At 54.5% G+C, this 25,803-nt stretch overlaps 1 protein-coding gene across 1 annotated transcript in view; it reads left to right on the forward strand.

Annotated features, from left to right (window-relative positions):
* Nucleotides 1-25,803, forward strand: part of TSNARE1 (t-SNARE domain containing 1) — a 131,599-nt gene that overhangs the window by 14,893 nt on the left and 90,903 nt on the right. The window contains 3 exon segments of the mRNA XM_036830978.1: nt 14,922-15,047; nt 21,168-21,317; nt 22,418-22,915. Coding sequence (XP_036686873.1) covers nt 14,960-15,047; nt 21,168-21,317; nt 22,418-22,915 — 736 coding nt within the window. The 5' untranslated portion in view covers nt 14,922-14,959.

Genomic DNA, 25,803 nt, shown 5'->3' on the forward strand with positions numbered 1-25,803 from the left:
AGCCCCGCAGCGCTAGCATGTTTGCTTGCTGGGTTAAGTGACCACATGTATTTTTCCAGATTGTAAAAGTGACGTGTATGCCTGGCCAAGAGCTTGGGGGGCCCCTGGCTCACACCCCGAGCACGCCCTGGGTCCCGAGCGCAGCGCATCCGCCCGCAGCCTCCGGTGGCCCGCCACCAGCCACCGTGCTCTGAGCAGCTTTGTAACCGCCGCGGGATGTGGTTCACACACCGTACAGCTCGCCCGTTACAGAGTACAGTTTAGTGATTCTTAACCCATTCGCGATGTTGTGCAGCCATTACCACGGTCTAATTCCAGAACTTTTCCACACCCGCACAGGAACCCCGTAGCCATGGCGGTCACTCCCCGTTCCCACCTCCGATTCCCCCCGGCAGCCCGGGCCACGTCCTGTCTCTGTGGATTTGTGTGTTCTGACGTCTCACGTGGACGGGGTCTGGCACCTCGTACTCCTCTGTGGTGCTGCCTCTGCCCCGCACCGTGTTTTCGAGGCCCTGGTGATGCGTTTCCTTCCCGTCTTTGGTCCGTGCACGTGTGCCGTGGGTCTGGGATGTGATCCCTGGAGGTTCCTCGTGCCTCTTCCCACTGTCGCATGAACGCGATCACCGGGGGCTTCTCGTGCTCGACACGAGGATTCTGCGAGCCCTGCGTGTGTCGCTCGTGTCAGCAGCCTGAGCGGACGGAGGACCCCGGCGTGTCCCTGCTCCCGTTGGTGTGCGTCTGGGCTGCTTTCAGGGTGGGTGATGATGTCCAGGTGCCCAGGAGTGGGGCGACCCTGGCGGAGGTGGATGTGTCTTCATAAGAATCCGCTGAGCAGTTCTCCTGAGTGGCGGTCCCTCCGTCCCCGTGGCCAGGACACGCACTCCTCAGGGTAACTGTGTGTCCTGTGTTTCCAGCATCATTTTTCACCGTAGCGTTGTGTGTGAGCATTTCCCGCCCACGACTGAGTACATACTTTTAACACTATTTAAAGTCACTTCATCACACTCTATTTAGATACCTAACGTGATGTAGTTAATTGTTTATTGCTGGCTGTTTTGCTTGTTCGTAGCTTTCTGTTTTTTATTTTGTAACGTTTCTGGCTTCCCAGTGCTTCCTGTCTGGCTCCTTGGAGCAGAGCTCTTGGGGTGCAGGGTGTGGTGCCGTCTGCAGATCGGTTTGCAGGGGCCGGTGCTGCCCTGCCTCTGCACTCCCCCAGGGCCACCAGCCCCGATCCCTCCGCAGTGGACCCCGGCTGCATGGGAGTGCGCTCTCGGGTGGGGGACCACTCCTGCTGTGCTGTGATTTTGGGTTTCGTCTTTTCACTAAGCCCGGCACCTCCCTGGGGGCAGGGGACTGGGTGTTGGGCTCTGCCAGGCGCTGGGCCCCCACAGGTTCTGTCCTGCGTGGGTTTGTCTAGCTGAACAGTCTGATTGGGGGGGGCGAGCCGTGGGGACCTTCTTCGCAGGGTCCCCTCCCCCGCCACCGCTGAGGGCAGGGCACCGAGGTGGGACTGGGTCCCTCCCTCCGCTGCCCGGCCTCTCCCTGCCCCACTGGTTCTGTCTGCATCTCAGTGTCTCTCCCCCATTTCATACGGTTTTCATTTGCGAGAACCCTCCAGGGGCCTGTAATTCATGGATTTCCCACTTCTAAAGTGATGTGCTTGGAAGCCAAGTCCCCAGTGAATGAACTTTAGTGTTTAATTTCCCTGAATTTTGTAACTAACATCTCGAGAAGACCTGCTCCTTCGCACATTCAGAGGAGGCCAAGGGGGCTCTTTCTTTTTCATCACGTGGGGTTGTGTTCCTCCCTGCTTTCCCATCTATGTCGAGGCCTCCCTCTGTCTCACATTCTTGCGTCTCTGTCCTTCCCAGGAGGGGTCTCGGTTCCTGCTGGGCTCCGACAGCCATGGGCTCAGGCCAGGTTCTTGGGCTCTGGAGCCCCGGCCCAGCAGGTAGCTGGTGGGCCCCTGGGGTGGTTCTCTGCCAGGCCCGTCCTCGGCTCTGCCCAGCCTCCCCTTGCCCAGCCTGTGGTCAGGAGCCCGGGCCTGGGCACATCCTGGCGTGGTCGGGGGGTCATCTCCTCTGCGGTGTGGTGGTCTTGGGGTCCCCTACTCTCGGGGCTCCCCACCTCTCACAACCCAGGCTCCCGCAGTGGCCTGGGGCAGGTCCTGGGGGTTGCGGCCGAGGGATGGTGCAGGCAGGAGGCCTGAGGCCGCCCTGGGCCTCCTTCCTGGAGGATGGCAGGGCTGACTTGTCTTCAGTGTCTGTGTCTAGGTTTCTCAGACAAGCTGGGGGTGAGGCGTTGGGGCAGAGTCAGGTTGTCACAGCCTCCCTCGTGGGTGGGGTGTTTGTCCCGTCTCCCGTGTGTGTGAACTCGGCCGGGCCAGGCATTGGCTCGCAGGGCCTTTAAGACCGCCCAGCTGTCCTTTGAAGGTGCCTGCGCCTGGCCTGAGCCAGCTCCCGTGGCCCTGGGTCTGCGCCCTGCGGCTCCTTCAAAGACCAGATGGTTTTCTTCCCCAGGGAGTTGTGCTCAGCTCCCAGCCTGGTCCGCGTGCCCCCTGCCCAGTCCTGGGGGCCTGCCCTACCCCCACCTTTTTTCTGGGGGGAGACACACACAGAGGCGTCCCAGAGAGCTTGGGGTCTCAGCAGACTGGTGAGGGAGGGGAGTGCTGGGGCATTGCTGCGGTCGGGATGGGGAGGTGGCCTGGAGGAGCAGAGGAAGGATCCAGAAGCAGGTGCAGGGCTTGGCTAGGACCCGGAAGAGGCCGCATGGCCTTGGTGAGCATGTGTCCCTTTGACCCCCGGGTGCTGGGGCAGGAAACAGCAGGGACGGACGGGAGCATTGGTTCTGGGGCCTTTTGCACACACAGCTCCCTTACCCCTGCACCCCTTGGGGGGCCGGTGCTGTGGTCGGGCCCAGTTCATGGAGGAGGAGACCAGGTGAGGGGAGCTTCCATGAGGCAGTGGTCACATGTGCCAGTCTCTCCGTTCACAGCATTTGATTTTGAGTCCTACTTAGGAAACTTTCCCTGCATACAGGTTGAAGAGGAGCGCTTCTTTTCTCAGATACTTTGTTTTATCCTTTACTTGGATAGCCATGATCCCTTTAGCATATGTTCTTTTTATTGTGTTAGGCATGAACCACTTTTTTTCCACGTGGCTAACCAGATGTTCCAGCACTATTTATTAAAAAGTTCTCCTTTGATTTGAGGTGCTGCATTTATTCTATCCTAAACATCCATACATATGCGGGTCTGATTTTAGACTTACTTTCTTATTCCATTGGTTTGTTGGTGTTTTCCTGCCTGGTTTTAATTATAGAGACTTTCTAGCATTTGTTATGATAGCTTTGTTGAGATGTAACTCACGTACCCTGCAGTTCACCCTTCTGACATGTACGGTCCAGTGGTTTTCAGTATCTACACAGAGTTGAACGTCCATCACCCTAGATGAAGCCCCACACCCGTTAGCAGTCACTCCCCTGCCCCCGCCCAAGCCTCTAGCAGCCACCTGTCTGTGTGCTGTTGCCGTGGATCTGCCTGTCCTGGGCATTTCGCAGAAATGGGATCGTGCGTGCGTGCGTGACCTCTGCGTCCGGCTCCGCTCAGTCGGTGTGACGCTTCCAAGGTTCATCTGTGTCGTAGCAGCATCAGCACTTCTTTCTCTGGGACTTTTACGTCTGGGGGAAGCAGTGCTTTTTATCTGCTTGTTTGTGTAGCGTTTTCTTACATGAACTCCCTCGGCCTGTCTGGCTCTATAAAGATGCTTGTTGGTGGTTTTTTTTTTTTGTTTTTTTAAAAATTTATTTATTTATTTAATTTTGGCTGTGTTGGGTCTTTGTTTCTGTGTGAGGGCTTTCTCTAGTTGCGGCGAGCGGGGGCCACTCTTCATTGCGGTGCGCGGGCCTCTCACTGTCGCGGCCTCTCTTGTTGCGGAGCACAGGCTCCAGATGCGCAGGCTCAGTAGTTGTGGCTCACGGGCCCAGTTGCTCCGCGGCATGTGGGATCTTCCCAGACTAGGGCTCGAACCCGTGTCCCCTGCATTGGCAGGCAGACTCTCAACCACTGCGCCACCAGGGAAGCCCTTGTTGGTGTTTTTATTGGGGTGGGAGAAGGGACGTCTTTGTGAATAGGGTCGTCCTATCCAAGGACAAGGATGGCTTTCCATGCGATCCTCTCGGCCTTCCATCTTCTGGAGTGTTTTAAAGCTCAGGGGTATTTCCCATTTCATGTTAGCTTCATTCCTTGATGTGTTACTCTGGTGACTGGGGTTTTCCTTACGATTCTGTCCCCTAACTGGGTGTGTGTATGTGAAGACGGTTGCTTTCTGTATGTGAGTTTTATACGCTGCTGCTTTGCCCAAGTTTTTACTTCTTGGAATTTGAACCTTGTCTCAGGGTTTCCCATTCACCGTCGTGCCGTTGGCATTGGTCCCACTTCTGTTTCCCACGTCCCGTTGGTCTCGCCTGTTGACCTGTGTTGCCGACGCCTCCGGAGCGGCGCTGGGTGGTGCTGCACACGCAGGGCACCTCTGCCCTCTCCTGCATCTCTGGGAATTGCTTCCAGTACTTTCCCTTTAAACAGATGCCTGTTTTAGGATTAAAGGGTGTTTACCATTTTAAGAAAGATTTTTGATTGTTTTCATCAGGAGCTTTGTTTATGCGTCTGTTTTTGGCGTCTGTGGAGAAACTCATAAGCCTTTCCCTTCGGTCTGTTAACGTGGTGTCACATTAACAGGGTTCCTAATGGCGAACGTGCCCCACATTCCTAGAAAAATAAACAAATCAGGTTTGAATTTTGTTTCTTAGTATCTTATTTAGTGTTTTGGCATCAATATTTGTAGCCAATACTGGTTCGTAACTTTCCCGTTTTTTGCACTGTGTTCATCAGGTTTCCGTATCAATGTTGTACATGTTTCATAAAAGAATCAGGAGGTTCTCCTGCGTCGTCAACACCCTGGAATAATTTATGGAGCCCGGGAAGTATTTGGCTTTGGAAATGTGGTGGAATCATCCCCCCTCCCCCCAGCCCCCCGCAAAACCATCTTGTCCTGGTATTTTCTGTTGGGTGGTTTTTATGATAACTTTCTATTTCTTTTATCCAAATTTGTCTGTAAGAGCTCTCTGTCTCCAGTGGGTCGCTTTTTTTTTTGGTGAACTTCGTTTTCCTAAGATATTATCCATCTCGTCCATGTTTTACGATTTATTTGTATAGAGATTTGAAAGTAGAGCCTTAATGATTCCTTAAATTTTTTGTTTCAGTGATTTGCCTCCTTTTTCATTTCTTATATTGTGTATTTGTGGCTTCTTCCCTCCTTTCCTGACTAAGTTAGCTATTGGTTGTTAGTAGTTTTTAGAAAACAAGATTTTTTTTTTTTAATAAATTTACTTATTTATTTTTGGTTGTGTTGGGTCTTCGTTTCTGTGCGAGGGCTTTCTCTAGTTGTGGCGAGCAGGGGCCACTCTTCATCGCAGTGCGTGGACCTTTCACTGTCGCGGCCTCTCTTGTTGCGGAGCACAGGCTCCAGACATGCAGGCTCAGTAGTTGTGGCTCACGGGCCTAGTTGCTCTGCGACATGTGGGATCCTCCCAGACCAGGGCTCGAACCTGTGTCCGCTGCATTGGCAGGCAGATTCTCAACCACTGCGCCACCAGGGAAGCCCCCAGGATTTTGATTTATAAATTAGGTCTATTGTTTTTCTGTTTTCTACCTCATTAATATTATTAGCTTATATTTATATTGCTTTCTTCCTTGTGGTTACTTTTGACTTTCTTTTTGCTCTTTTCCAACTTTTTGAGCTAAGAATGAAGTCCATTTGTTTCCTTTTCTTTTCATGAAATGTTAAGTGTTATGACTTTTCGTCTGATCACTGCTTTAAACGTGTTCTGTTGGTTTTCACATGTAGTGTTTTCACTTTTTTAAAAGCACTTTATTCATTTTAGTGTTTTTTTTTTCCTTTTTCTCCAAGACTTGTCTAATTATTTTTGAAGTGGGAGGAGCTTCTTGGTTTTAGAAGATATGTCGGACATGTGTGCGTGTTACTGCCTGTGAACTGTGTTACAGCTGATTCTGTAGCTGTGCAGTCCTGGTGCGCAGCCCACGAACACGGCGTGGCCCCTCATTTGTTTATGTTTTCTTTACTTTCTTTTAATAATTTTTTTTTTTTAGTTTTCAGTACGCATATCTTGCATCTTTCTTAAATTTATTAAAAAAAATACTCTAGTAGAATTTTCATTTTATTTTGAACTTAAAACTCTCGGACATAGTAATTCTAGTTTTAAAGAAAAGTTACCAGATTAACAGAAAGCCTACCTTTCCACCAGATTCCCCACGTGTGACCGTTTCCCCGTATTTGCTTCATCCCCTTCCCTCTTTGTGTTCGTGCGAACGTCGTGTGTTCTTCTGAACCGCTTGGCGAGCTGCAGACGTGATGCTCCTCGATCCCCAAATACGTAATCTCTTATGTAACTGCAGGGCGGTTATCAAAATCAGGACATTAACACCAGCCAGTACTCTAGCCTAAGGGTCTTACTGGTGTTCACAGGACAGACCTTGTGAGGAATCCCAGTAACTTGTCTTAGCAAAATGAAATCCAGGGTTGTGTGTTGGTTTTGGGGAATGACGTCCCTTTAGCCTCCTTGAACCTGGACGGTTAGTTCCTCTGTCTGTCTTTGTTTCCCGAAACTGACATTGGTGAAGACTGCAGGTCAGTTGTTTTGCAGGCTTTCGCTCAGCTGGGTGTGTCTGATGTCTCCACAGTTGTTTGTTCTTGGCAGGCGGACCTGGAAAGCGCTGCCGTGTCCTCCTCAGCGTGTGGCAGCAGGAGGCACATGACGTCTGATATGTCCCCGATGGTGTGATGTAGGTCCTTGGGTTAAGGTGACTGGTCTGCCAGGTTTCTCCTCTACAAGGTCTTTTTCCATTTTTAACTAGTAAGTTTCTTGGGGAAGATACTTTGAGACTGTGGGAATATCCTGTTACTCATGGGACTTTCACCCACTAGCTCTAAGGTCCACTGGACGTTCTTGCCTGAATCAATTATGACCACGATGTTGCTAATTCCATCATTCCTTCCCCAGTTGTCAGTGTATAAGGCTGTAATAAATAAAAGTTATTTTTTATTACCATTGTCTATTTTTAAAAAATTAATTAATTAATTATTTTTTGGCTGCATTGGGTCTTCGTTGCCATGCGCAGGCTTTCTCTAGTTGCGGCAAGCGGGGGCTACTCTTCGTTGCGGTGTGCGGGCTCCTCATTGCGGTGGCTTCTCTTGTTGTGAGCACTGGCTCTAGGCACGCAGGCTTCAGTAGTTGTGGCTTGTGGGCTCTAGAGCGCAGGCTCAGTAGTTGTGGCGCACGGGCTTAGTTGCTCCATGGCATGTGGGATCTTCCCGGACCAGGGCTCGAACCCGTGTCCGCTGCATTGGCAGGCGGATTCTTAACAACTGCGCCACTAGGGAAGTCCCGCCATTGTCTATTTTCATGCTCAAGTTGTCTCAGATTTGGCCAGTGGAAGCCTTTCAAGCTGGTTCCTGTGTCCTTTTGGGACAGCCCCACCTTGCTTTGAGCACTTCCTTACTCTTTTGTGTAACAGAATATTCTAGGCTTATCTTTTACTTTCTCTGCCCAGTCCTGGAATCAACCATTTCTCCAAGGAATCTTAATTCCTTTTTGTGAAGAATGATATTTTGTAACTAAGATCTGCGTGCTGGGCATGTCCGTTGCTCTGGGGCGTTACCCCGTCTTAGGGGACAAAGCTGGGAAGAAGATGAACATCACACTCACAGCTGTGTGAACGAGTGGCCTTTGTGCGGCTCTGTGTACCCACTCACATCTCTCTCTTCACCGTCTGTGCGCAGTGCAGACTGCATTCACACGCTGCCTGCCAACTCCAGTGGGCAGGGAGGGTGCTGGCAGGGTACCAGGCAGGTGCGGGAGTTGCTCTTCTCTTCCTCTGCAGCTGTGGGACCACAGTGGGACCGCAGTACCCAGGACAGAGAGTACTGGGGAGGGCGGGTGGGAGGACTGCAGCCACGGGGCGGGGGGTGGGGGGGCTTGTCCTATACCCCGTCTGTCTCTGTGACTTGGGTGAGTCGGTTTCCCTCCCTGAGTTCAGTTTTCTCTTCTTAAAAATTGGGGTTTGACCCACAGCCAGCATTGTTCTCAATGGTGAAAAACTGAAACCATTTCCACTAAGATCAGGAGCAAGACAAGGTTGCCCACTCTCAATGCTATCATTCAACATAGTTTTGGAATTTTTAGCCACAGCAGTCAGAGAAGAAAAAGAAATAAAAGGAATTCAAATCAGAAAAGAAGTAAAACTCTCACTGTTTGCAGATGACATGATACTATACATAGAGAATCCTAGAGATGCTACCAGAAAACTACTAGAGCTAATCAATGAATTTGGTAAAGTAGCAGGATATGAAATTAATGCACAGAAATCTCTTGCATTTCTATACACTGATGATGAAAAATCTGAAAGAGAAATTAAGGAAACACTCCCATTTACCACTGCAACAAAAAGAATAAAATACCTAGGAATAAACCTTCCTAAGGAGAATAAAGACCTGTATGCAGAAAACTATAAGACACTCATGAAAGAAATTAAAGATGATACAAACAGATGGAGAGATATACCATGTTCTTAGATTGGAAGAATCAACATTGTGACAATGACTATACTACCCAAAGCAATCTGCAGATTCAGTGCAATCTCTATCAAGCTACCAATGGCATTTTTCACAGAACTAGAACAAAAAATGTCACAATTTGTATGGAAACACAAAAGACCCCGAATAGCCAAAGCAATCTTGAGAAAGAGAAGTGGAGCTGGGGGAATCAGGCTCTCGGACTTCAGACTATACTACAAAGCTACAGTAATCAAGACAGTTTGGTACTGGCACAAAAACAGAAATATAGATCAATGGAACAGGATAGAAAGGCCAGAGATAAACCCACACACATATGGTCACCTTATCTTTGATAAAGGAGGCAAGAATATACAATGGAAAAAAGACAGCCTCTTCAATAAGTGGTGTTTGGAAAACTGGACAGCTACATGTAAAAGAATGAAATTAGAACACTCCCTAACACTGTATACAAAAATAAACTCAAAATGGATTAAAGACCTAAATGTAAGGCCAGGCACTATCAAACTCTTAGAGGAAAACATAGGCGGAACACTCTATGACATGAATCACAGCAAGATCCTTTTTGACCCACCTCCTAGAGAAATGGAAATAAAAACAAAAATAAACAAATGAGATTTAATGAAACTTAAAAGCTTTTGCACAACAAAGAAAACCATAAACAAGACGAAAAGACAACCCTCAGAATGGGAGAAAATATTTGCAAATGAAGCAACTGACAAAGGATTAATCTCCAAAATATACAGGCAGCTCATGCAGCTCAATATCAAAAAAACAAACAACCCAATCCAAAAATGGGCGGAAGACCTAAATAGACATTTCTCCAAAGAAGATATACAGATTGCCAACAAACACATGAATGGATGCTCAACATCACTAATCATTAGAGAATTGCAAATCAAAACTACAATGAGGTATCACCTCACACTGGTCAGAATGGCCATCATCAAAAAATCTACAAACAGTAAATGCTGAAGAGGGTGTGGAGAAAAGGGAGGAATGTAAATTGATACAGCCACTATGGAGAACAGTGTGGAGGTTCCTTAAAAAACTAAAAATAGAACTACCATATGACCCAGCAATCCCACTACTACTGGGCATATACCCTGAGAAAACCATAATTCAAAAAGAGTCATGTACCACAGTGCTCACTGCAGCTCTGTTTACAATAGCCAGGACATGGAAGCAACCTAAGTGTCCATCAACAGATGAATGGATAAAGAAGATGTGACACATATATACAATGGAATATTACTCAGCCATAAAAAGAAATGAAATCGAGTTATTTGTAGTGAGGTGGATGGACCTAAAGACTGTCATACAGAGTGAAGTTAAGTCAGAAAGAGGAAAACAAATGCTGTATGCTAACACATATATATGGAATCTAAAAAAAAAAAAATGGTTCTGAAGAACCTAGGTGCAGGACAGGAATAAAGACGCAGACATAGAGAATGGACTTGAGGACACGGGGAGGAGGAAGGGTAAGCCGGGACGAAGTGAGAGAGTGACATGGACATATATACACTACCAAATGTAAAATGGATAGTTAGTGGGAAGCAGCCGCATAGCACAGGGAGATCAGCTCGGTGCTTTGTGAGCAACTAGAGGGGTGGGATAGGGAGGGTGGGGGGGAAACGCAGGAGGGAGGAGATATGGGAATATATGAATACATATAGCTGATTCACTTTGTTATACAGCAGAAACTAACACACCATTTGTAAAGCGATTATACTCCAATAAAGATGTTAGAAAAAAAATTGGGGGTTTGAGCTAGATCAGGGGATGTCTGGCACAGGGGCCCCCCCCCCCCCTCCCCTGGGCCCACGGTAGACGCCTGTCATCCTCCAAGGCCCCCATGACCCCGGACAGGTCCCAGATGTCCTCTCTACAGGACACTCCAGATGCGGGGCCTGGTGTGCCGGGCAGCCTGGTTTTGAGTGATGTCCTTGCCTTCATCCTGGGGTCTCCGAGCTGCTTTGGCTTCCCCAGTGCCCCGCATCGGAAGCCACTTTGGTGGGCCCGTGGGTGGTGGTCAGTGGGGGAAGTGCGGGTCTAGCTTGCGGGCTGTCGTGCGCGGGCTGGTGCATGGTGTCCTCCTGGCCCTCAGTGGGCAGCAGCCTGGGCCGCTCAGCCTCCACCTGGAGTGGCGTGGGCGGGACTGGGCGTCAGTGTTGCCTTCTACCTCGCCCTCGCTGGGGCAGCGCTGCGGTCTCTAAGCCACGCAGGTCAGGACCCGGAGCCAGGCCGCTGGGCCCAGAGCAGCATCGGGGGCAGGTCTGCCCCAGCAGCTCCCCTGCAGGCGGGCGTGGGACCAGGTGAGCCGAGGGCGGCCTCAGCAGGAGGGTTCGGGCAGTGGGAGAGGCCCCCGGGCAGCTCTCCTTCTGCCCTGCCTCCTTCAGGGAGCCTCCCCATCGCCCCCGCACGCCTCGCACGGAGTGGGCCCTGAGGATGCCCTGGCGAGGCCTCCTGGCCGCTCTCGGTCTGGGTCAGGTGTTGAGGCATGAGCCCCCCCCCGACCCCCAAAGTCCCCTTGCCCCTGACCCCTTTGCTCGTTTTGGCTCAGTGAAGAACAGGGAATTCACTGAGCAGTGGAATAGCACCCTCTGGAGTCAGGGCCGGTGCACCTGCAACCTTAGCGCCTCGCCTGGCCTTCTGTGTATTTTCCGGCCTGGCCTGTGGCCGGAGGAAGGCCCACCGTGTATCTGGGGAGGGGCTGGCGATGACAGTGGGCGGACAGCAGCCCACGACACCCACCTGGGCTCCAGGGCACCTGGAGGGCTGGATTAACCCGGGTTGTGTTTGTGCAGGGGGAGGGGAGGACGGGCAAGGGAGGGGTGGCAGGGCCGAGCCCCAGGGTCGGCGCGGGGCCTGGAGAGGAGAGGGGACACGGACGGCTGAAGGACGGCGACCCGGAGGTGCTGGGGGTGGGTTCGGAGGGGCTGTGGCTGGAGCTCGGGCCGTGAGGGTGAGGTCCCGAGCGCTGTCAGCGGGGACGAGGGCTGGGTGAGACTGAGGGAAGGTGTGGAGGACGAGCACGAGGTCCTGGAGGAGGGGAGGTCCCTGAGCTGGTGCAGCGGCCCCCCTGCCTGCGGCCAGGCGCTGAGGCCCCTCCTGGGGATGCAGGCCGGGGCGGCAGGGGCTCTGGGCTCGGCCGGGAGGAAGGCTGGGCGCACCTCCCTCTGCGGACCCGTGGGTCCAGCAGGTCCCCGCTCCTTGCCCGGCCCCCGTGGTTCCTCTGGGCTAGGTGGTCTGGGACTCCCTCCCATGGGTATGGGGGCCGCAGGCCCTGATGTGGCTGCCTCGGGGGGAGGGCAGGCCGGCCTGAGGGCGGCTGGATACCAGGCTCTGTTAGCCCTTTGGGGCTTGTGGGTGTTCGGGTGGGCGCAGTGGAACGGGGGCCCGGAAGCGTGGGGACAGGTGCCTGGAGGGTGGCCGCCTCTTGTTTGACTTCCCACCCTCCCCGGGGCTCCCTTCCCGGTACCTCCTACAGGGAGGAGACTGGGTCCCGGCTCAGGACTGGGGGGCACCTGGCCGGGTGGGGCGGGCCCGGGAGTGGACCCTTCAGGGGGGAGGACGCCCGCTGCTGCCGTCAGGCCCGTCGCCACGGCCGGGAGGGCCTCGCAGAGGCTCCAGCAGGGCGAGGCGCAGCCATCCGGGCAGAGGTCAGCTCGTACCTGCAGGGGGGCTGCGGGGTCCCCGTGCCCTCCTCCTGCTCTGGGTTTTGGGCGCACCTCGCGGTTCCTGGTCGGCTCAGGCCTTCGGGAGGCTGAGGGCAGGAGGAAGGAGGGACAGCTGTGCTGCTCTCGCCTCTCCGGCCTCCAGGCCTGGCCCTCACTCACCGCCGCTGTCCAGTGCCACGTGTGGCTCCGTGTCACCGCGGGGCACAGGCTCACAGGTGAGCTCCTGAAGGCCACTGATTGACGCCTCACCCTGATCTGCTAAGGGCGGGCGCGCTGCCCCCTGTTACAGATGAGAAAACAGGACCGGGGGCTGAAGTGACTTGTGCAGGCCCCAGCTTGGGAGGAGCGGCTCTCCATCCTTGGGGGGGGGCCCTTCAGCTTAGTGAGGGGGGCAGGGCCCATTCTGTGGCACCCCCGTCTAGACAGTACCGTTCCTTGTCTGCTGCTGGGAAGGTCGGCCCTGGTCTTGGGGTGCCCCGGCCTCTGAGAGACCCAGGCCGGCAGGAGAGAGCTGCAGGCAGAGGTCACGCCCTGCGTGGGAGCCCATCCGGGGCAGAGACGGCCCTACCACAGCCTCAGCGCTGGCCGTGGGGCTCGGCTTGTTGGCCCCCAGCCTGAGCCGTGTCCGGGTGCTCCCTCCAGCCCCGCGTCCCCTGGCATCCTGCTGGCAGGCCGCTCCTCCCCCGGGCCTGGGGCTTTGTCCTGCAGGCAGGGCTGCATTGCTGGGGGCGTTCCCTGGCACCCGCACTTCCTCTGGTGCCTGGGGGACAGGATCTGGGCAGTCTGAGGACAGACGGCTCCCTTCAGGCTGCTGGGGGGCGGGGGGCTGATGTCCAGGGCACAGCCTGGCGCCAACATGAGCCAGGGGCACGAGGCTGGAGGAGGCTGGCAGCCCTGGTGGGCGGTCACGGAAGCCGCTTGGTAGGAGGCCTCCCGGGGAGCGGGCATTGCTCCCTTGGCCTCTGCCCGGCAGTTTGGAGGCAGCCTGGGGCTGCCCTCGGACACCACAGCCCGGCAGCATCCGCCCGCCCTCTGGCCTGGCCCTGCTGCAGCTTCCGCCCGCCCTCTGGCCTGGCCCTGCTGCAGCTTCCGCCCGCCCTCTGGCCTGGCCCTGCTGCAGCTTCCGCCCGCCCTCTGGGCTGCCAGCGGCTCCTCCCTCTTCCTCGTTTGGGTCCTTTCTGCCAGCTGCCTGCCCTTGCGGGGGGAACCTTGGTGCAGAAGTCGGGGCGTGAACTGGCTGTGGGCGGATGGGCGGGAGGGGTGGGGAGGAAGCTGAGGGTGCAGCCTGGCACGTGGGGAGCCTGGGGGTGGGTGTGGGTGCCCGCGAGCCACCGGGGACGGGCCCGCTGGGCTCCAGGTCCCGAGGGCCTTGAGGCCCAGAGTCCTGCCCGGTGGCGTTTTGTGTTCCCAGACCAGTGTCCTCGGGCTGGACCGAGTCTTTGTGGCCCAGCGGTGGGATGGCCTCCATCTCCCAGTTCCTGAGCAAAGGCAGAGGCCGTGTGAGACTGCAGGTTAGATGAGACGGCAGGCTGGGGACTTTCCCTTCTCAGACCAGGACTGCCACGACCCCTCACCTGCCTGGACATCGGTGGCAGTCCCTCGGACTGTTTTTGCCTCTCAAGCAACAGGTGCCGTTGGCTGGGCCCCGCAGTCCCTTCCAGTTGCCCGCCTGTGGCCGGGCGCATGGTGGGCTTGGGCTGGAGGGTCCCTAGTGCCGCCCCACAGCCTCCGCCAGTCCCCCAGGTGGCCGTGGGACCGCCTTACACTTGCTGTCCCTCCCGTCTTCCCAGGGCTGCCCTGCCCCTCCCTTCAAACCGTGGCTCTGCGGCTTGGCCACCTGCTCTCTGCTCCCGGCTCAGATCCCGCTTGAGCTGCTGCCCTGGGGACCCGCCGGTCTGGGGCTCTGCTGTGCCCTCAGGGTCTCTGAAAGCTGCTGTTGGATCCCTTGTCGCCTACTCGATGCTCAGGTCCCCGGGGCCAGGGACAGGCCTCCTTGACCACGTTGGACACAGCGCCTGGTGCACAGTAGGTGCACGGGTGCACCTGTGGAACTGGGCCGAGTCCTCCTGGGTCCCTGTGCCTGCCTGGGGTCTGCATGGCCGCACAGGACAATGATGGGGCGGCCTTCCAGAGATCTGAGGAGATGCTGGGCCCCCACCTGGATCTTGTCTGCTCAAGGCAGACACCCCTGCAGCCCGCAGCTCTTGTTTCCACACTGATCTTTCTGGAGGATGATCTTATTGGAATTTTTCAGATTAAGCTTTGATATTTTTATGTTACCCATGCATGAAGTTTATGGCGTAAAGAAGCGCTACATGGTTAATTCAGAGAAAAGTCACCCCTAGCCGCCCTCCTTCCTGTCCCGAGTCAGCTGCTTTGGATTCTTCTAGTAGATCTTTGATGCTTTCCTCTGAATAACACACTCGTGTCACTACTGCTTGATTTTTTTTCAACATTTAGACATTGTTGACTTGCAAGGTGAGGGTGCAGCAGAATCAGACTCCTAGGTGGGGTGGGCGGGGCCAGAGTGCATCCTGAATCCCAGCGCTAAACCCTCTTTCCTCCCTCCCTGCCCGGGTTTGGTTTCTTCCAGCTCTGCAGGAAGGCGGCGGCCCTGCCTTCTGTGAGAAGATGTCCTACGGATCCATCGCTGGCAGCGGCGGCCTGGGGAGCCGCGGCCCTTTTGGGGGGCCCTCCGCACAAGGCTATCAGCCCCTAGGTAAGGACAGCAGCTGGCAGCGTGGGCAGGTCTCCACTGTGCTGTGTTGGTGGCCGTAGATGGGTTCTGTCCTGGCCGGCGCTGCCTGTGACCCGGGACCAGGGGTGACCCTGGCCCTGGGCTGGGCTGGCGCCGTTGGTGTTGGGCTGAGTCGGCACCAGGAGAGAGCAGAGTGGGAGAGGCTGCTCTGCTGTGGGGTGGACTTGGGTGTCTGCGGTCATTCTGCGGTGGCCTGCGGGTGCTTGGCAGATGGCTGAGTGGGTGACAGTGTGGGGCAGGTGTTGGCGTGCAGTGCCCAGCGCGGGAACCGAGGCCCGCGGGGTGACGGACGCCGTCCTGGGCTACACTGGGCGGGATCCGCTTCTAGGTTTCCGGGTGCCGAGCCCTCACCCCGCAGGCTGACCGCGCAGTCTGCTCACTCGCCGGCTCCCTTCACTGGGCGAAGGGGGTTTTCGGCAGGACGTGTGGCTTACGTAACTGATTTCGTGTCCTTGGGGGTGCCGGGCAGATGTGCGACTCAGTGAGTGTGAGTGAGTGTGCATGGGGACTTTAAACGTGACGGTGTAAGGCTTGGAGACGCAGATTCCCAGGTGCCTCCCCTGGATCCCAGTGCCTTCCCGTCGCCCCTGGGCTGCGGGTTACGGCTTTCTGGCTCTTGCCTGTGGTTTTGCTGCTACATGTCAGAGTCTCACACAGACCTTGCGAGTCTGTGTGTTTTGGGACTCTGTACGGTCGAGTCATTCTGCAGTTTGCTGGTTTTGCTGTGTTGCCCCCGAGTCACTGCCGTTCACGCGGCTGCCCTTCCGTCTCCCTGCTCTGTGGCGCTGGGTCGTGTGCGTGGCCATGGCAGGCGTACCTGGTCCATGGGCGAGGGGCTGTTAGGGCACCTGTTTTGGGCCCTGTTGTGTGGTGGTGCTGAGGACCCTTGGACGCTGGCGCTGTCGGGACGGCCCAAGCGAAGGGTGGCCAGGGGTGGCCAGCTCGGTGGCCGGTGGTTGTGCTGACCTGCCCCTGCTTCCCATCCCGTCAGCACCAGACGGTGGTGGCCTTGACTGTTTGTCTGTCTGTGGGCGTGGAATGGTGTCTTCTGGTTGTAATTCACATTTCTCTGGTAACTAATGGGATTGATCAGTTTTTCGTGTGATCACTGGGCATTTGGGTCTCTCCGGGTAACTCTTTTGTGTATTTTTACTTTGAGTTTGTCTTGTTCTTGTCGATGTACAAGGTTTCTGGAGGTGAAACCTTTGTCCACTGTGCTGGCTTTTCATTATGGTGCTGCTGAGGAAAGCAGGTTCTTAATCACGACGTAGCTGAGTTTATCAATCATCCCTGTCATGGTGTGCACTTTCTGTTTAATAAATTCTATGATAAGGTGATAATGATTTTGCCTTTACTTCCTCTAAAGCTTGTATAATTTGTTTTTCATATTTAAGTCTTGCAGTCACCTGGAATTGATTTTTGTTTACGGTGAGAGGTGGGGCGGGGAGGGTGGAGTGCAATACCACTTTTCTCTGTATAACAAATGGTCCCCGAGCCCTTGACTGAAAATTCCATCCCTTTCTACAGACCTGCAGTGCCAGCTCTGTGATGAATACGGTTTCCATACAGGTTCTTCTGGTCAAGTTTTCTATTCCTGTGCAAAGTTCCACCCTAATTTTCATACAGTTGTTGTAACTTTGATATTTTTTAGGGCAAGTTGCTCTACTTGTTTATCCTTAGAAATGTCTTGGGTATTTTGGCCTTTTGTTGCTGAATAGATTATAGAATCCCCGTGTCAAACTTGGACTGGGATTGCTTTGCATCCACTGTGTTAACGTGTGAGAATCGGAATCTCTGTCATCACCAGTCTTCCAACCCATGAACATGTAGGTCTTTCTGTTTATTGGGTCTTTAACGTCTTTCAATAAAGGTTTATAATTGTCTCCACAAAGATCTTACATATCTTCCATTAAACTTAACAAAATGAAAACATGTTTTTTGCTGCTTTTATAATTGGTACCATTATAAATGGGATATATTACACGTTCCAAGTCTTTGTTGCTGGTGCATGCACACACAACTGGTTGTTTTAAGAAGGAAAGTCCAGAGGTTTTATTTAATTTTTACATCCTATTTTTTAACTTTCTAAATGTGAGATATTTCAAACAGAACAGTAGACGCAGTGATGTCATGAACTCAGCACCCGTCCACTGGGTTTTGGGGTGAGGGGCATCCCCCGTGGCCGGTCCAGCCTCGCCTGTGCCCTCATGACCCCCCTGCCCAGGGCATTTAGAAGGAAGCCCCAGACGTCAGCACATCTCCTGTGTGAGTACTTCAGCGTGTGTCTCCTTTCCGTGACCAAGTGTCGTACAGATGCAGCCGTGGCTTCCTGCCCACCGGTGGGTTCCGGAGCACCACAGAGACGCGCGTTTCCACGGGGTCCTTATGAGATCCACACGTTGTAGTCGATGATGCGCCTTTTAAGTCTTTCCAAATCTCTAGATTCTCCTCTATCTTTTAGTTTTTCTTTTTTCCCCCTGAGTTTTGTTTCTTGAAGAAGCCAGGTTTTCCCTGTGGAGTGTAATTGACTTTTGCCCACTGACTTCGTCCTGCTATTTTGCTCAAGTCTTTTTATTAATTGTAATAATTTGTAGAATCTTGGGTTTTCGGTATAGACAGTGTCATTTATGAATAACAACAGTAGGTTCCTCTTCTATTTCAGTGCTTTTATCTTTTACTTATTTTCCCCGCCGTCCGGAGCCGGCCCGATGTTCAGGGTTGAGTAGAAATGGTGTTTGTGTTCTGTGTGAGCTTTGGGGCCAAGAGGACTCTGTGTTCCTCACAGGCGTCTGGGATTTTGCTGTAAAACTGCCACCCGGGCCTGGAGTTTTCTTTGTGGACTGCTTTGGACTGCCCGTTACTCTCTCCATCTGTGAAGGCTGTCCAGGCTCTCTGTTTCTTCTTGGGTCAGTTTGTTGTGTTTTTCTGGACGTGTGTCTGCTTCTTCTAAATGTTCAAATTGACAGAAATAACGTTGTGCGTGGTAGCGTGTCACTGTCCAGTGGGACCCGGGCAGCACTGTTGTTTGGTCAAGGGCACGGCTCTGAGGGTAGCTGCTCTGGTTCTGACCCCCTGCTCTGCTGCATTCCAGCTGTGCCCCGACCACCTGAAAATGGACCAGGTTAGGCTTCCCTCCTGTCGTGGTGGAGACTGAGCAAGTGAACACGGTGAAGCTCTGCTACTATTGTTTTGATAACGTCCGTGGTACCTGGATCACATTCTCTTTTTTATTCCTAATGTTGTTTATTTGTACCTTCCCATTTTCTTCTTTTGTAAGCAATATTGACAGACCCTTGGCAGTTTTATAAGCCTCTCCAAAGAGCTGACTTGACTTTCTGATCTCTATTATATGCTAGTTTTAAAATTTGATGGATTTCTGCCCATGTTTTTACTATTTTCCTCCTTCTTTCTTTGAGTTGATGCTGTTTTATTTTTCTGACTCCTAAGCTGGATGTTTACCTCATTCAAATTTAGTTTTTATTCTTTTCTAACAAAAGCATTTAAGATTATAAATGTCCAAATAATTACTGTTTTAGTCGAATCTCACACATTAAAAAATATATAGTATTTTTTTTTGTTAATGTTTAGTTGTAAATGTTTTATGTCCATTATGATTTCTTCTTTGACCCAGGATTTATTTAGAATTGTAAGTTCGTCATTTCCCAACACATATTTCTTTCTAATTGTCTTTTAAAAATGATTTCTAAGTTAATTGCATTTCTGTCAGAAAAGGATCTGCATCTTCCTGATTTGTTGACAGCTGTTGAGACCAGGGCTGCTTCTGGGATGCCGGTGTGATTCTGGGGGTGACCAGAAAGGCTCCCAGGGAGGCAGGGCTGGGCCTGCCAGCCAGGATGGTGGGGCCCCGCGGAGACCCCAGGTGTGGGAGCAGCTGCCATCACCAGTACCTGCTGTGTGCCAAGCACCGTGTGTTACGGGTTACTCGGGGACCCTAAAGTTAACTATGAAGAGCTCAGAGTGGGCTCTTATCGTAAAATCCCATCGCAAATGCAGCAAAAAGCCAAGTGGGACATGACTAACACATAAAGAATTCACATAAATAGAAGGAACTCCCCCCACACTGCCAAATCTTCATACAGATGGGCCAGATCTGTGAAGAGATCGGGATGGCTCACGGCACGTGAGAAGGCACTCAGCCTCACCGGTACCTGGAGAGGTGGAAGTGAACTTGGCCATTCTCCCATGGGCAGGCTGGGGTGGGGGGGTGGGGGGGGGGGGGGGGGCGGGCTCCCCCGGAGGGGAGGGCACGCGGCTCCCTGCCTCCAGACCCCGCTGCCTTCCCTCTCTCGGCCCAGCCACGCCTCTTTTCTGTTAGGGAATAATCAGAGATACAGGCAGAGGTGTTTGCCGCATGGGGGTAGGAGACAGAGTTCAGAAATGCCGTCACCCTTCAGGCTGGGGAGACGGTGGAGAGAGCCGCGGTCCGGGGCGGGGTGTGAGGCCGCCGTGGGGATCAGTTGTTGGGGAGGGCCGACGACCCATCCACGGCCCGGTGGGATGACGGACGGACGTGGCGAATGAAACAGGCAAAGCCCCGTCCACGGTCTTCTAGTTGCGTGAGACCTCAGCCCCGAGTGTGGACAGTGTTTACCTAGGGATGTGTGGTTGCAGATGATCTTTATTGTTTTCTTTATAATTGTCTGTATTTACATGTAAATTGTCCCAGTCCCCCCACCCCCCCAAAGTTCAAGGTTCACGTGATTCCGGAGGGCAGATCAGACTGGCCCCTCCATGGGTGTCTGGGGACGTTGTGGAGCAACCAGGGGGAGGTGGGCAGGGTCTGGACTCCTGGTGACCAGATGCCAGCGAGGCGAGGGCATCAGGTGGCACCTGGGCTGCCAGCCGGGCCTGCGGTCTCCCTGCTCTGCTCCCCACGAAGCAGAAGGGTGACCCCATCGCCCGGGACCTGGGCGGCTGCATCTCCACCCTACACAGTGCTGTCGGGCAGCCGTCGCTGGGGCCGGGGTTCCCGGGCCTGGGGAGTGTCTGCCTGCAGGGGAGCCTGGGTGGGTGCCTGAGGAGGAGGCCCTGCCTGGAGGCTCCCCAGGAAGCCCCTGGGGAAGAGGGGAGGTCAGGCCCTGACCTCTTGCGAGATGGGCCCTGTCCTGGACCCTCAGACCCACAGACACACATGACGTGGAGGCCTTTTCTGCGAAGGAGCTGCCGCTGTAGGAGCTCAGCGCTGAGATGGGCCGGGACCGCCAGTCACCAGGACTTTGCCAGACTGTCGACGTGCTCAGATGTCTCCCCTGGAGCAGGCTTCTGGAAAGTGCCCTCCTCGTAGAGCCGGGCGGAGCAGGGCCCACGTACCCTCATGGGCTCTGGTGTGTAGCCTCCGCCTGGCACCACCGCCTCCGTGGGCCCCAAGGTGCCGCGGACAGAAGGCAGCTTGCTCACAGAGGTGTCTGAGTGTCTTCACAACGTGCGTCTTAGGGCTCAGGAATTTTGGCAAACCTGTCCAGGAAGTGTTTCTGAATAAATGAAAATTATCGAAGAGGAAACCCCACAGTTGCTCCTCAGCTCGGCAGCCGAGTGTCAGGGGAACTCGTTTTGTTTTTATTTTCACTTCCAATACACCACGAACAGTGTTTTTATAAAATACAGCAGTATGGTCCTGTGCTGGTGTTGCGGCGATTTCAAATTGCCACAGACGTTCCCAAGGCCTTATTCTCCGTTTTTGCCGCGTTGTTTGTTGCACACAGATGACACCTGTCAAAGGCCTGGCCTGGTCTGTGGGCCACACCTGAGGCTCTGCTCTAAGGAGTTTCGTACTGGTTTGGAATTACCTTTCAGAAGAACCTGGGTGCGGAGAAAGATTTGGAAAATCTAAAGTTCTGAACTGATTGCTCTCTTTCAGCAAACGGGGCATTCTGGAGGGTGTGGCAGTCAGGGAGGGCTTCCTGGAGGAGGTGGGTCTGAGTGAGTGGAGCTCTCAACATGGATGCTTGGAGGGCCTGGCGCACCTGCTGTGCTGCGTGAGAGCCTTGTTCTACCAGCGGCGCCCTGAGCCACTCTGCAGGCAGGCGGGGCATAACCGAGACTGTCCCTTGCTGTCTGTAGAGTGCGCTAAATGTTGGACTGAGTACGGAATCCGTCATTTCCCCTGCCCGTCGCCAGAGAGCAGCCTGCAGGACCCCTGTGTGGGCAAGGACGGGGAAGGTGATCTGGGGCCGGCCGGTACGCCCAGAGGCCCGAGGGCCAGGAAGTGAGGTACTTCCGCTGGGATGCTGGGTCTGGGGGTCCCAGGGAAGGCCACCCAGAGATGACGAGCACTGAGGAGGCAGGGTCAGTGGGCGGGGCATGGACTTCCAGGGGCTCAGGCTGTGGGCGCTTCCCTGGTGGCGCAGTGGATAAGACTCCTTGCTCCCAATGCAGGGGGGCCTGGGTTCGATCCCTGGTCAGGGAACTAGATCCCACATGCATGCGGCAGCTAAGAGTTCGCATGCTGCAACTAAGGAGCTGGCAAGCTGCAACTAAGGAGCCCACGTGCTGCAACTAGGACCTGGTGCAGCCAAATAAATAAATAAATATTAAAAAAACAGACCAAAAAAACCGGGGCCTGGCCCGTCTCCACCCTCACCCCCACCAGCACGTCCCTTCCCCCGGGCCAGCTGATGGCGTGGTGGGGCTGGACCAGTGACAGGAGGGATGTTGCCAGGCTGTCAGGGCCCTGTGGGCTTCAGGGCCGAGGCTGACCCTGCAGGACAGAGTGAGGGGCTGGGCCGGCTCCCGTGACCCCTTGGTCTCTTGGCCCCAGAGCCTGCGTCCTCCTTGCAGAGGGGGCTGGCAGGGGAGTGTCGGGTCCTCGGTGTGTGCTTTCGGAGGACGCTGCGTTGGAGGGGAAGCCGAGGGCAGGACTCATGCAGCTGGGCAGGAAGGCAGGGGTCATTGGCGCCCCAAGGGGTGGGTTCTTGGTCAGGGTGTCTGGTGTGTCAGTGGTGAGTGCTGTCCCCAGGCTGGCCCTGGCCCCAGAGGGCCTTCTCCCTGTGGACAGGAGACAGCTGTCCCAGCCTTCTCACTCCTTTGCCCCTGACATCAGCTTCTGGAGGTGGGTAGGGCCGGGGTGGCCCTTCTTGGAGGTAGATGGGCACCGTGGCCTGGAAGTGAGGTCCATTGCCGCATGGCGCCCAGCCAGGCAGCCACAGGGCCAGGACTTGGACCCAGGCCTCTGGACAGCGCAGCAGGGAGGGGCCGGTGGGTGGGAGCCGGCAGCAATGCTCTGAATCTGAAGAGGCTCCCCGGGAGCCTCCACCGTGTCTGCCACCCCACTGGCTGGGGCCGTAAACACCCACCTTTTGGTGCCTTTCCAGGGCCAGGGGTCTCCACGGATGGCAGCGGGACACCGGAGCGCACCTCACTGCCTGCCGGCCCGAGGAAGGACTTGGCTTCAAGGGCCCATGGCCGGGTGGCGGGGCCCAGGGCCTCCCAGGCCAAGAAGAGGAAGCCCAACTTCTGTCCGCAGGAGACGGAGGTGCTGGTGGCCAAGGTCAGCAAGCACCACCAGCTACTGTTTGGCACCGGGCTGCTGAGGGCCGAGCCCACCCGGAGGTACCGCGTGTGGAGCCGCATCCTGCAGGCCGTGAACGCGCTGGGCTACTGCCGCCGCGACATCGTGGACCTCAAGCACAAGTGGCGGGACCTGCGTGCCGTTGTGCGGCGCAAGCTGGGCGACCTGCGTGGAGTGGCCCCTGGCCCCGGCCCCACCAAGCCCCAGGCCCTGGCCCTCACGCCCGTGGAGCAGGTCGTGGCCAAGACCTTCTCCTGCCAGGCCCTGCCCTCGGAGGGCCTCAGTCCCGAGCTGCCCAGAGGTGAGTTCATCGCCCAGCTCGCCCGGCAGGAAGCTCGTGGCCACTGAAGGCCGCGGCCCCTCCCCTCGCTCCTCCCTCCACGATCTCTGGACCCTTCCTGTTCTTCATCCTTTGCTCCTTCACTCACGTGCTCGCCCAGCCGGCCGTCGTGCACATGACAGCGTCTAAACCCCAGGCATTCAGGGGGCTTGGCTTCCTCTCGGCGGTGCTCGTCCCCTCCCTCACCCTCACGTCGCAGAGCAGAGCCAGGCACAGACAAGATGCAGCTCTCTCCTTGAGGGCATCTAGTTCCAACCTTTGGGCTGTGACCTACAATGAGAAAGACCTCTTCTCCTGGCAGTGTCACACGCGAAGCTGAAACACAGGGTCTCCAGGGCAGCGCTTACCCTGCTCCGTCCCAGACGTGCTGGCTTTTCTCTCTCTGTTTCTGGTTCAGCGTCCAGAAGAGGCCTTGGCTCGGGCTGGGCTGGCCCTGCAGCTTCAGGATGGGCAGGTGGGGACCTGAGACCCGGGTACCTCGGGCCTCCCAGGCAGAGCCCTTCCCGGGCTTTCCAGGGGAGCATTGCTCTGCGGGGCCTGACTTCTCCACAGAGGCTCCAGTCGGGCACAGTGGGTCAGGGAGGGCGAGGGCAGCGCAGGCCTGCTGTCTGGCAGCCCAGAGAGCGCTGGGGTGGTAATAATAGGTGCCGTCTGGGTGGCACGCGGGCCGCAGAACTGCTGTGTGAGGCCATCGTGGCAGCAGCTGTGGAGCTGGAGGAGGGTGAGGGCGCCCAGTACCCATGCTGGGTCCCCGCTGCGCGGGCCCCTGCTGCACGGGTGTCACATCTCCGTGCTGCCCTGGGGCTGGGCTGGCCTAGAGCCAGGGCTGCAGTGGGTGGCCCCTGCTCCCCTCCAGATGCTGGCCCAGCTCTGCTCTCGCTCCCAGCCCGTGTGAGGTCTGCGGGCTGCTCTCCTTCGGCTCCGGCTTCCTTCCCTGTCCTAATATGTTCGAGGACTGGCCGTGGGTATTGGGTGTGTCAGTAGGTTGTCCTTCTGTTGCTCAGGAGGGGCTGCTCCACGGTTTGTGTCCCGTCCACGTGGTGGGCGGGCTCCTCGTTGCCGGCTTTTGGCAGAGTAAAAGGGCGTGCGACCGTCTGTGTGGACACACGTCCTCGCTTTCTTGGCGCGTTTGGATAAATACCTGAGAGTCGAATTGCTAGTCCACTGTGCGTGTAAGTTTAACTTTGTAAGAAACTGCCGAACCGTCGTCCACAGCGGTTGTACGTTTTCAGGCCCCAGGGCAGCTGTGAGAAGCCCTATGCTTGGCGTCCTTGCTGGCAGTCATGCTGGTTTCGGCCACTCAGAGTTGGCGGGCGAGGGGCCTCGCTGCAGTTTCAGCCCGGTCTCAGCACCTGGGGCTTCTCCTGCGCTCTCTGTCCGTTCATCTGTCTTCTTTGGTGCAGTGTCTGCTCACATCGACGTCCATCTCTTCCTGGGCTGCTGGCCTGTCGCGTGCATCTGCTCAGTCTTGATTCTGGAGACAAGGCAAGGGACCTGCCAGACACCTGTATTGACCCTGTGGTCCACGCTGAGTTAAGTTTTGAGTGTGGTGGATTTGGGGTCGAGGTTCCGTAGATATCCAGTTATCGCACTGTTGGTTGAACACGGAATGACCTGGGCACCTCTGTTTTCATGTTTCTTTCAATCTGTGTCTCTGCTTATGCAGCCCACACTGTCTGATTACGGAAACTATAAGGCCAGTATTGAAATGAGTGGGGAATCATTTCCTCCTGTTTTCCGAAAGGGTTTCTATAGAATTGGTATTATTCTTCCCTTAAATATGTGGCCACCATCTGAGATGGCATTTTTTTCTCTGTGGGAAGATTGTCACCCACAGTCTCTTTAACAGTCTGTGCCACCCTTGCTGCGGTTCTTCTTGAGTGAGCTTCATTGTTTTGTGTCTTTCGAGGGACTTGCCTGTTTTGTCTAAGTTGTCAGAGTTGCTGGCACGAGTTGTTCCTAAAGTTCCCCTCGTGTCATCTGAATGCCTGTAGGACCTGTAGTGAGAGCTCCTCCTTCCTTCCTGATGTTGCTAATTTGTTTCTATTTTGTTCTCAACTAGTCTGGCTGCAAGTCTATCAATTTTATTGATAGTTTCAAAGAGCCAGATTTTTACTTCATCAGTTTTCTCTATTTACCCACATCGATTTACCTGATTTCTGCTGACCTTGTTTTGGGGTTGATTTGTTTCTGTTAGATCATTGACTTGGGCCTTTTATCCTTTTCTAATGTAAGTATTTATTGCCATAAATTATCCTCAGCACATTGCTTTACTTATACACATTTGTATTTATTATGTTTTCATTCAGTTTAAAATATTTTCTAATTTCCTTTGTGATTTTTTTTTTCTTTTACTAATGGTTATTTGGAAGTGTGTTGTTCTTCAAATAATTGTCTATTTCCAGATCTCTTTCTGTTATTGGTTCCTAGTTCTGTTGTGGTCAGAGAATATACTGTGCGTAATTTCAACTATGATCAACAATCGAGACTTGCTTTATGGCCTGAGGTATCGGCATCCTCTGCGAGTTCCTTGTGTGTCTGACAAGGACGTGCGTTCGGCTGCTGCTGGGTGGCGCATCCTGTAATGTCATTCCGGTCAAGTTGCTGGAGAGCACTGACGGACAGCTGATCTTCTGTCTGCTCGTACTGGGAACTCCTGAGAGTGGGGTGTTGGCGAGTCTCAGTTTTGCCAGTTTTCTGCTTTGTGTATTTTCACACAGGGATGCGCAGTGCATATTTAGGGTCATTTGTCTTTATCACTCGTCCCCGATATCATTGTAACCATGTTCTTTTGGTCTCTGGTTGGAGCCATTGTCCTGAATGCTACTCTGTCTGATGTCAGTTGTGGC

This window comes from Balaenoptera musculus, chromosome 17 (assembly GCF_009873245.2).
Source record: "Balaenoptera musculus isolate JJ_BM4_2016_0621 chromosome 17, mBalMus1.pri.v3, whole genome shotgun sequence".
Classification (NCBI taxonomy): Eukaryota; Metazoa; Chordata; class Mammalia; order Artiodactyla; family Balaenopteridae; genus Balaenoptera; species Balaenoptera musculus.